This window comes from Scleropages formosus, chromosome 1, assembly GCF_900964775.1.
Source record: "Scleropages formosus chromosome 1, fSclFor1.1, whole genome shotgun sequence".
In the NCBI taxonomy this organism is placed as follows: Eukaryota; Metazoa; Chordata; class Actinopteri; order Osteoglossiformes; family Osteoglossidae; genus Scleropages; species Scleropages formosus.
Genome location: NC_041806.1, coordinates 2,038,749 through 2,050,378, shown reverse-complemented (window position 1 = coordinate 2,050,378; position 11,630 = coordinate 2,038,749). Strand labels below are relative to the sequence as shown.

The following is an 11,630-nucleotide window of genomic DNA, read 5'->3' as shown; positions in this document are numbered from 1 at the left end:
CTGTTATTGTTTTACCCCAAATTCAAAGTGTTCCACTAACTAGGATCAAGTGCCAGTATGGAATCAAGGGTAAAATGGTCATTTGTGGGACTGCGCAGAGGGGAAGGTCCTCACACCAGGGGTGTGTGTGTGTGTGTGTGTGTGTGTGTGTGTGTGTGTGTGTGTGTGTGTGTGTGTGAGAGAGAGAGAATCTGGGTTTACCAGCGGTTTTGGCTAGAGCAGGTATCAGAGTAAAGGGAACAGGAAGGTGTGTGTGTGTGTGTGTGTGTGTGTGTGTGTGGGGTCATTGTGTGTGTTTAGGAAACATGGGAAACAAAGGCAACATGAAGGTGAACCTTCAGGGTCCCTAAAAGGGAAATGGTAAAAGTAGCTGTGGGAATAGAAGGGACATTGTTGGGGGGGAGGTGTGTGTGTGTGTGTGTGTCGCTGTATTCGTGCATCTCTGAGGCACTTGCCTCAACCAAGTATTAGTGCCAGTTTGTAGCACAGTGGTCAAGTACAGAGTCCTGTGTGTGTGAGACCCAGCCATGGCTCCACTGTACCATGTAGCAAACACCACTGTAGTGATCTCAGTGTGTAGATGCAGTGCTGCCTGTCTTATTTTATACCGTTCTTTAATAACCCCCAGTACAGCAATTTGTATATCTTTAATGCGGGACTGTGACAGTGTGCACAGAAGCTTACGTAGTGGAGTGTGTGTGTGCATGTCTTTCTCTTACTCACCCTTCATGTGCACAGGAATGTGTGAGGAGCTGAATGCGGTGAACTCTGCCTGCTGTGATTGCCTGCTTGTGGCGCCACCTCTTCGCATACCTGCCTGTGGAGGCACCATCCTCTACCTCCATTGTTACCTTCCAGTGAGGTGCTTCCACACCGTGGTAGCATCCACTTCCAGAGAACCGTCAGGGCAGCGGTCCTCATTATGCCCCCTGCTGGTGCACTTGAGGGAAGTGATGGCAGCGCAGCAGGCAGAAGTCAGTGTCCACAGCAGGCAACCAACGTGTGCCTGACACAGGTGCACCTGCCCCCTCTGGGTGTGTCTGTGGGTCCTCTGACAGGGACGTGAGCACTGAGCGTCGGTTTCCTCGGTCCACTGGTGGTGAAGGTGGACTCCACATGGTGTGTGTGATATGCTGAGTAGGAATGTGGTGCTAAATGGAGGCTTGTCCTCAGTTTCACCCACTGAGACTGACGATGACCTTTCGGCAGGGCGTGCGTTTCCCGCTGGGGTAGGGGGCAGAGCTGCGATGCTCTTCGCTGGGTGCATGGAGATTTTGTAGACGCTACTGAACACGGCGTCACTGTGGTCCAGACCCACATTCACACTAGAGACGCACATGTCCTGTTGCTCCGGGCAGGAATGTGTCTGCGGGAACTCTGGGGGATGCTGTGAGTTTTGTGTCCCAGCTTCCCGGTTGACTGGCTGTTAGCACGTAGCTCCTTTAGCTGCTACAACTCTGTGTGTGTGTGCGCCAGCATGACAGTTCTCGCATTGAAAGTCAAATGAGGAAGACACTATACGCACCGCCGTTGCCTGGGTCCATACGTCCATGAATGGAGAGAAGCACTTGACCACACTTCAATGGCCACTGCCATGTAACGATGCTGCCCTGCAGGCCGTTGCAGGTGTTGTGCTGAGGGTAACGGCAGTTGTAGGACTCGCATGAGGAGCGTGCCTTTCTAAGGAACTTGTCCTCCAATGTAATGCTGCCTTGTTCCCCTGCGCTGCACATCTGTGAATCCACACATGCCAAAGTTTGTGTTTAAATCTTCCTTAAATTAAGATTTAATTTGCTTTAATTTTTTAAAAAAAAAAAAGTTGCTGTGCACATTTATCATTGGTGAACACATGAACATAATGTGTATACATTTGCACAAAGCTCTCACTGTTTGTACATATGCTTTCTGTAGCGTGTCATGTGTTTTCACCGTGTTTTTATTTATATTGGTGCATGTATTGGATAGTGAAAGTGCACTGCTGGGGGGGAGGGGCATCTGAACTGTGTTTTTGCTTCCTCTATCACTGACCACAAGGGTAAAGTGGAGGAGGGTGATTCCTTCAGTCCTCTTAAGTGACCGTGCGCCCTATGAGACCAGAGTAAATCCGTAGTTTACGACCGTGTGTGTGATTCTCTGTGCGGTGGGGCCTGTCCAGGGTAGCGTTTTCCCGTAGAGGAGCCCTACTGCTGGACTCCGAGTGCCACCTTACAAGCAGCTGCGATGTTCATTTCTCTTCATCGCTGCCTGATCTGTCCAAATCCTGTCAAAGAGTGCAGAGCCTGCGAGAGCAGGACGGCACCCCATGTCTACGGTCACCCTGGGGGCCCCTGCTCTTATCCTGAGCGGCCGCCTCCCGAAGGGAAAATACTGTGTGTGCAATTGCTCAATGGAACAAAATACATTTCCACATTGCTTATACTGTTTGTTATTGTCTCCTTTCCATACAAGATGTGCAGGTACAGGGAAAAAAAATAAAATAAAATGTACTGTTTTTCTTTCACTGGAAGGTGCACAAGCCCTTTTATTTCAGTGTGGCTGGGGTCCTGGATCTGCCTGGAGAGCATGTGTGAAACACATCAACGCACACTCTTTATGTAAAGGTGCTGACCAGTCACACACAAGACCAAGGTAAATTTATTCGTGCGGTAAATCTAGCTAGATGGCTGGCAGTAGCCTGAGAGTGTTAGCCCTGCTGCTGAACACACACTCCCTTGCTAGAAACAGGTGTCCAGGAGGATGGTGTGTGTGTGGGCGGACCAGCAGCACTGTACCCCTTACAGCAGCCGCGGGGTAAAATTTACCGCCCCGTGACGGAGCTCTGTGTCCGTCACTAATATACAAGCGACAATGTAGCATTCACTTAACTTGGTCACAGGGCGAAAAAAAAAAAAAACGTTGCTTCGAGCACCTTGCAATGCCGTAAATACGCAAACGACTGTGCTGCAAGGTGGTGCAAAAGCGGGAAAAGAAAGGTGCAGGTTGAACTCGCAGGAGCAAAATACATGATAGGGTAAAATTGATCATGATTTTAGCTCGACTTACGATGACACTTTTCTAATTCCTTCAAGACCTCAGCAATAAATCTCGTAGCGCGACGTGGACGTGACGGAACGCGAAAATTAACATTACGACAGAAAATAAAACAAAAACGCTGAACACCGTTCGCATCGCTTTCGCATTTTAATATTGATGCGCAGGCAACGTAACGCGCAGCTGCTTCTCGCACCCGCGAGGGGACGTGCGCGCGCCGGGGCGCCTCGTGACGCACGTCGGGCCGGCGTTGCACGGGTTTGCGTAGGGCGTGATTGCGCGGCCCCTCCCCCTCCACAGTCTCGCTGGAGGAGGAAAAAAAAAAAAAAAAAAAAAAAAAGAAAAAAAAAAGAGAGGAAAAAAAACTTTTTGTATCGAAGGAATCAACAGCCGCCATCTTGTCGCGGCTCGCAATCGGCGTTTCGGCGGAGCCCCGTGTTCGTAGGCGGGAACGGAGCGCTCGACGCGGCGTCGCTCGGTCCGAAGCCACCAGAGCTGACGCGATTTGGCCGTTTTTGACGAGGTTTGACGCGGAAAAAAGGGCCGCGGAGCGCACCGGGCTTTGCGTCGCTTCGGACGCCCCCCGTGCGTGTGGCTTCCCCTCGGCGCAGCGACGCCGCTCTCTCGGCGTCCGAGCTCCGGCCCGCTGCGCGGGCAGCCAGCTTCGGGGGGGGAGGGTGGGGGGGGAACCGGAGGGACCGAGGGACTGGCGCCCGGGGGGGGCCCCCCGCGAAGCGCCTTGCTCGCTTTAGCCCGTCACGCAGGACCGGGAGGAGCGGCTGGCGCGCGGCGGACCGACGCGTGGGGGGCGCGCGCCTCGCAACAGCAGCAGGATGCGGCCGTAGCGCCGCGCGCTGCTTGACTCCTCGCTGCGGGGCCGTCGTCGATTCCAGTCGATTCGATTCGCGGACGCGCGCTCTTTCTCGGGGGGGGGGTTTCGCTAATGGCCACGCCGCGGGTGTCGGCTCTCGGGTCGTCGCAGGCTGACCGACGGTGGCGAAGCGGGGCGCTGTTGCCTCTCTTTTGAACGCGCACTCCCTCCGCTCCGTGCGAGAGCGTGCGCGCGCGCGCTCCGCAAGCCGTCTGCGTCCTCGGCGTCCTTCCCCCGAGCGAGCGAGCGAGCGAGCGAACGAGCCGGGCTGCGCGCGCCGCCTGCCTCCGCGGGCCCCCTGTCCGTACGGCGCGCGCTCCCGACAGGAGGACAGTCATGGCGGAGAACGTGCTGGAGGTGGGGCCCTCGAACCCGAAGCGGCCGAAGCTGAGCCCCCCCGCCGCGGACGGTCCAGGTGAGCGAGCGAGCGAGCGAGCGAGCGCGGACCCGGGGCCGGGCGGGACACACCTGCCTGGGTTCCAGAGTGCGGACACGCACGCTCACACACACACACACACTGACTGACTGAGAGGAGGAGGAGTCCAGAGCAGAGAATATTTGGCCAGAGACAAACACACACTCGCTCGGACGTGCAGACTGGTGTGCAGAGAGTAAGTTTGCGCGCGCACACACACCTCCCCCAGGGGTTCCTAGGCTAGTGTGTGGATGAGCAGGCTGACATGATGATCATGATGTCCTGTGTTACTGTGGGACACCTGTGTTTCCTGAGTGCGCTGCTCACCTGTCCCCTTGTCTCTCTCCCTCACACACACACACGCGCAGTCTCGGTTCACGGCGACACTGAAATGCGTAGCGATGAAGACACGACACGAGCGTGTAGGTGCGTTCCGTGCCGCTACTAGTCGTCCTCATCGTTGGACCGTTAACTGACCTGTAACTAGTTGCCCTCGGGTAGTTATTGTGTTTTGCGGGGCGTCGTCGGAACCCCCCGCGACCGGACCGCCGCGCTTGCGCTCGTGAAGGCAAACGGTCAAGTTTCTCCGTCTGCGCGCCTGCGGAACGCGGTAAGGTGTGGTGAAACGCTTCGGTTCTCGTCTCCTCAAAGTTATCGATGCCGTCGTCCTCGGTTTTTTTTCGGGTGGGGGTCACGGCGACGGTGACCGAAGCCTGCAGAAGATGCTGTTGAATTGGTTCCTTGCTCGCCACTTTCACTTACTCCGATTTAGCCATTTGTACGGCAGGGTCGTTTTTACCGGGCCGACTCGCCACCGCAGCGGTGACTCTAACCGCGACGCCGCCTGCTGGCCCGCAACGAGGTGCGACCGCTCGTACCTTGCGTCCCGCGGTCGCCGCTTTGTGGCGGAGCGCAACTCGGAAGTTTCGGAATGCTTTCAGAACCGCTTGTCCCATACGGGGTCATGGGGAACCGGAGCCTACCCGGTAACACAGGGCGTAAGGCCGGAGGGGGAGGGGACACAACCAGGACGGGACGCCAGTTCGTCGCAAGGCACCCCAAGCGGGACTCGAACCCCAGACCCACCCGAGAGCAGGACCCGGTCCGCTTTGTTAATTTTACCCCATCTCTCCCCACGTCCCTTATGGTTTCTTGATCCCGATCCGCTGCCCGGCACTCGCCAGCGTTCGCGGTCACAGCTGCTCAGAAATGCGAAGAACGCGACCTTTGTGGACATTTCGCTCTGTACGGGTAGTCTTAAGGTGAGCGAGGGGCGTGTTTTCGCGATTCTCGAGTGGTAAAAGTGGTTTGTGGCCCGCGTGCGCTCGGAGAGGTCGGTGCTCCCCCTCCGATTGGGCGCCTGCGGCGGGAAGTCGTGTTCGCCGGAGACGATGGGTGGCGGGTTCTCGTTGCCGGATCTCAGAAACGGCCCGGCACCGCTCGCCGCGTTTTTTTCCCCGAAGTCCGGCTGCGTTTTGTTTCACGGTTTTCTCGCTTGGGGGACCAGGTGTCCGTCAGGTCGACAAAATCGGGATGGTTTTGGATCGGAGCTTCTCGGTTTTCGCTCGTCATTCCCAACCATATGGGCCCTGCTTTCTAGGAAGGTGCTTTCTGGGGTCCCGTGTCCAAGCGGATGCGTTATCGCCATGGCGACGACCCCGCCGTACATGTTGTCTTCCTCTTGTTCCTTTCTTGCATGAAGTTACTCCGTTTGCACGAAGGACCCCGACCGGAGGTGCGACGACGGGGCCCGAAAGACTCGGGACGGGACCCGTCGCGTTCTTCCGGCAAATTCCGGCCGTTACCCACCTGCCCCGCTCTCCGTTTTTGAGAAGCCGCAGCGCCCGTGGAATAGGGACGGCGTGAAACAGGAAGAGGGGACGTGTCCAGAACGGTGGGGTGTCGCAGTCGCGGGCGGGACGGAGCGACCCAGCGAGCGGACCTCGGAGGAGACCCTCTTTACCGGCCCGCCTCTCCGCTTGCATTTTTTACGGTGCGTCCGAGAGTCGCTTCCGTCGCGTCGAGCGTGAAGGGAACCTCTCCGTGGGAACCAAGTTCCGCTTAGGATGCGGCATATCGATGCGGTGGACGACTGGCGCATTTTCACAGCGCAGGTATGGATTCGTTTATTAGTTTGAGCCGCGCTCACGTGCAGAGAAGCGAGGCAGCTGGGTAAGCGTGGTGCTGGAGTTGTGGGTGTCGCCGTGTCGCGTGCGCGTCGGTTGTGTTCGCCTTCTCTTAGCTGGTGCGGCGAAGTTCCGTCGTGTCCCTGTTACGTCCCCATCGAGTCCCCGTGACCAGTTTGGCGCTCGCCGCTCTTGGTTCGCTTTTCGTGACGCTCCGCACCGCAGATTTAGCATTTCGTTTACAAAAGCCGGAAACAGAAATGCGATGCGTTGTGGAGCTCTGGACATTTTCTTGCCTTTTTCTGCTCTTTTTTTTTTTTTCTTTTTTCCCCCCCCCGTTTTGCTCGTTTACTTTCTCCTGCTGCACATCTGACTTTCTACTTCTGGCACATGTTGTTCTCTCGCCTGCGTAAGGGCTACGGTCGGCCGTGTATCTCGCTGTTGACTCGGCGCTCGGGCCACACGGCGCTCGGGCCACACGGGCCTCCAGTCACCTCTCGCTCACACACACACACACGCAGCGTTGTGCTGTCTCGTGGAACGATTAGTTATGGAGTAAGTGTACAGAAGGAACCTGCTACTTATAGCTGCCACTGTGTTTAGTATTTCTCTGATGCCCTTCTGCAGTCCAGCATTCGTGCACAGAGCTACTTACTACGATTTACTCATTTATGCTACGCTGTTCAGGGTAAGCGCAGGTGAATTCATTCCATCAGATCGCCCCATCAGGTCGGTTCCTGTTGCTCGGGGGGTCAGATTGCTCTTATTTCTTATGGATAAATGGTTTCCGGATAAAAGGTGTCACCCAAAAATAATTAAAAAAAAAAAATCAAAGTATTTTTTTTTTTTGACTCTCATAAAACCAACATATAGTCTTTGTGACCAATGTTGTTAGTCATAGCCTGTCTTTTAATGTTTCCATCCATCCATCCATCCATCAGTGAGCATTTGTCCGGTTTGCAGTCACGATGGTCCCGAGTCCAACCCAGAAGCACAGGCTGTGGGACGGGGTAAACGCTGTATGTCGCCATTTATTGATTATTAGGTTCGGGGAAATTTATGATACGGAGATACGTTCGTGACGTCGCCGCTTCTGCCTTTCGCTCTGCAAAGCATGTGAACAGTGTGCTGGTTGAATAACGAAAACGATTGTAATCTTTCTACTTCCCGTCACATAGACACTCTCAGCCAATCGCAAGGCTTGATTAAGGTAAATATATCGGTAAGGTAAATAAGGCGTTATGTATTCGTTTAGCTGGCACGCGTCTCCAAAGAGAACGATTTATCCGGTTACGCGGTAGGGTAATTTTTACCTTACCGGTTCAAGGTGATCCAAGGGCACTGCAGCAGGAGATGGGATTTGAACCCATGATTTCATGTCGGTAGTTACGACCGCTGCACCTTTTAAATTCAGCAGAATTTTATTTGAGGGCTGATCTGAGTTATGAAATGTGATTTGATGGCAACTTTTTTTTTTTTTTTTAAAATTGAAACGTTAATGCATCGTCTGAGAGGCCTGACAGTCCGGTCCCGGTACTCTCGCACGGTACTCGTCCAAATGTCCAAGCTGGGGTGAGAGCGAGACCCTCCGCACTCTGCTGGATGAGGGAACTGTGAGCTTGCGCTGCGGTTCCGTTTGTTAACGGACGCTCTGCAAACAAGGCCTCCGCTCTCCGACGCGGCGCAGGGTGCGAACGAGGCAAGGCGTCCTTAATGCTTAGCCCGGACGCGTGCGTGTTTGCGTGCGGTGCCGTCGGGACCTCGAAACCGCAACTTCTTGCTCAAGTGCATCTTCCTCGGGGTGCGTGTTCTCTTCGCAGCGGAACGGGACGCCCGTGTTCCTTCACACACCAAATCCTAACCAAAGCTTTCCTGTCTCCTCCTGCGTCAATAAATAGTGCGTATGAGTTAGTTTCGTAGCCCTGCTGGGGTCGCCAGCGTCTGCCTTCAACGCCAGGGGGGTATTAAGTGGCATCCGGACCAAAGTGCCACGAGAAGTGGACCAGAAACCCAGGAAATCGGCGCCGATGGGGAGGAAACGGTCTGTGGCAGGAGAAGTGTTTGCGGGAAGCTGATGGGGCTGCAGATGGCGGCGCGGTAGTCGGAGCCGTAGAGCGGCAACCAAAGGACCGGGTTTCAGTCTCACCTCTTGCCGCTGTCCCCTCCACCACAGTACTAGGATTTTCGCTGACTTTCACTCATTGGGCAGAGGCTCTTCTCCAAAGTGACGCACGACTCGGAAGACAGAAGTACGCTTCAGCGGGACATGGAGAGACGGGGACGCGGACAAGATTCTCGAAGTACGGTCAGTTAGTCTAATACCGTGTGCGGCGGTGACGGCGCCGTAGGGGGCGTCGGACCGTTCCTTCGGCCATCGAATGACCGCGCCGAGCGATCTTCGGACCGAACTCAAATGGGTTGACCAGCCATTCCGTTACGGATTCGCGAGCGTGTTTAGTAGTTATCGGCAGACCAGAGGCCGAAGGTGAGAAACGGACCGTAGTACAACCGCGTCGCTGCTTCTCCACATGTTTCTGCGTCAGTCTTCAGCGCTGCTGGTCTCCTGCCTTTGGTGCGTTTGCTGAGATCAGAGCTGCTGTGTCCAATCCGCCCTTGCGCTGTGGCTAAAGCCGTAGGTTGTTGGCCTTCGGTCGCTCTCGCCTGCTTTCGTCCGCCTGCTCCTGTTGCTGAGCTTCGACTCGCACCACACTTCCCGTTCCTCCTTAGAGCGGCTATTGTTTGGCACGGACAGTCGTGGTTTTTTTAGGAGGTGTCCCATGCAGGGCGTAACTTGCATCGGTCTGTTTGTGTCCAGGATGGGCTCCGCACCACTGGGACCCTGCATTGGACGAGCAGTTGGTCACGATGGATGGAGAGCTGGATGGGCGTCGTGATTTCTGTCCGGTGGCGAACGGTGGCGTTTCACGCTGGCGGTGGGGCCCTGAAGTGCGTTAGCGCCGTCTGTGCGACCGAGGCCCGGTGCGGTTAACCGCAGCGACCGCGTCGTCGCTGAGGGTGACCATTGTCACCTTTAATGAAAAAGGAGTGTCGGCAGGCAGCGAGAGGTGGGTTTATGCGCTGAGGCGTTTGCGGTGCAGTGCGTGCGGAAGTCAGAAGAGCCGCGCACCCCGCGCTCCTGGGGGGGCCCGACCGAGGGTCCCTTCGGCCGTTCGCCTCTCAGAACCGGCGTGACGCACGTGACCGGACGTAACCGTGCGCTTTGGAGCCGGCAGCTGCTCTCGGAAGACGGGAACTTGAGCGGCACAGCGGTCTCCCCAGCGTCCAAATCAATAAAACGCTCAGCACTGGGGCATCGTCAGCCTCAACGAGACAGGTGTGTGTGTGCGTGCGCGTCTTCTCGCAGGTCCCGATTCGCCGGATGCCGCTAAACTGTTAATGAGCGTGACTTGACAGCTCGGGAGGGCGAGGGGGCGGGGCTCCCTGAAACGGAGCCGGCGGCGGGGGAGGGACGACACCTGCCTGGCCGTCTGCGCGCGAGGAGCTGTGTGTGTGTGTGTGTGTGTGTGTGTGTGTGTGTGTTTTTGGGAAGTGCGCCTGGGAGCCCTGTGATGTAGACATCGTTGGGGAGAGAAAGCCTCACGGGGCCTCGCGCCGCAGCCCTTTGTGTCGACTTAATTGTGTGTAAAATGCGCGCATGCAGATTGTCGCCGGGGAGAAGGGCGCACGCGGAGGGAACGCGCCCGCGCGCGCACACGCTGCGGCTTGGTGGGCGGAGGCCCGCGGACGCCGCTCCTGCTCGTCGGGGCCGATCCTCGCTTGTGCTGTAACGTGGTAATTGTGCGCCCGGGAAACGTTGCGTTGTGCCAGTTCTCGTAGCAACGGTGATTGTTCCATTGAGGTGAAGGGGGGAGTTTGGAGCCCACAACCTACAGTAATTATCAGTCAGAAGTCATTACCTACCGAAGATTAAACCACAGCCAAGCGTCTGCTGCTGCGAACATGCCGATGAGGTGCAGTGTGTGACGCTGAGTTTGTAACGGCGGCCATTCTGGTTTACGCCAGTATCGCCGCGCCGTACCGTGTCTCACCGTGGTACAATGCGTCCAAATTAGCCACGGAGAACAAAGGCACACTTTGGGCTAGACGGAGGCGGGATGGGATACGTCGTAGTGATGGTGACGGATGGTGTCGTGAAGGTTTACGGAGCTCCCGGGCGATGAGGAGGGTCGCGGGTTCGAAAGAGGTGCGTCGGGAGGCCCTCCTGGGTGCGGAAACGATAACGGTGAGGCACCGGGTAGCGTAATGGTTACGGCTCCTGCCTTTGCACCCGGAAGTCGCGGGTTCAAATCCCATCTCTAGCTGTAGTGCCGCCGGGCAAGGTACGTACCCTAAATTGCTCCAGTAAAAGTTCTCTGCTGTATAAATGCATGAATAACTAAGTAGTGTCAGTCGCTTTGGAGCAAAGTGTCAGATAAGATTAAATGTAGTGTAAATGTAGTACTGCGTCTAAGTGCCGCGCTGTTTACAGTCCTGCGTTCGCTCATTACAGCAGTAGGTTCAGTTTGCGCAGCTGTGCGCACTTCTCTAAATTAAATCTGCGATTTCACTGCGTTTCACAGTTCTGCTCTTCCTGAACGCGGTTGAGATTCCGACCTCGAACCCTCACCTCATTACTGCGAGCGGCTCGCAGCCGGTCGTGGGGCCGCGGGGGCCGTAGCGACGACGGCTGCCGTCCGTTGACTCGGAACTCGTAGGTTCCGATCCAGGGGTTGCGGAAAAGCGTCACGGACGGACCGGGCGCCGCACTGGCGCCTGTCCCGGAGGCCCAGGAAGCGGGAGTAACGAGCGGCACCCCCACAGCGCCTCGCACCCGTATTCGCGCTCAGCAGGAGGAGTGTGGGCGAGTTCCGCCGAGCGACTGCTCTCCGCACGCGCTGCCGGTGGGGCCCGGTGGAGGCGACCGACCGCTGCCCCGCTGCTCCAGTTCCGTGTCCCTGGCAGGGACCTCATGGAGAACCGGAACGGAACACACACACGCGTTCTGCGGTGCTCCACGGGTTCCCCGTTACAACGGGCGAGTTACGAGTATGCGAAGGGACATTTTCAACGTAGTAATAACATTTTCTTCACTCGTGTGTTTTCTGACGGTTGTCTCCGTCGCGGAGCGAAAGTGACCCGCGCTCACCCTGCCGAGCCGACGGGCGGCGGTAAAGAGCGGCCAAACGGA

General features: G+C 56.4%; 1 protein-coding gene across 5 annotated transcripts in view; it reads left to right on the top strand.

The window, feature by feature from the left end:
- Positions 1–4,047: 4,047 nt before the first annotated feature.
- The window catches only part of LOC108930203 (CREB-binding protein-like), a 29,295-nt gene continuing 21,712 nt past the window's right edge, over positions 4,048–11,630 (top strand). For 3 of the 5 annotated variants that reach the window (XM_029251927.1, XM_029251916.1, XM_029251924.1), the window contains exon 1: positions 4,221–4,316. In XM_029251927.1, the coding sequence (XP_029107760.1) occupies positions 4,238–4,316 (79 nt within the window). In that variant the 5' untranslated portion in view covers positions 4,221–4,237. Of the gene's footprint in view, positions 4,317–11,630 lie in introns of all 5 variants that reach the window. The other 2 variants (XM_029251930.1, XM_029251918.1) reach the window with 1 other exon arrangement.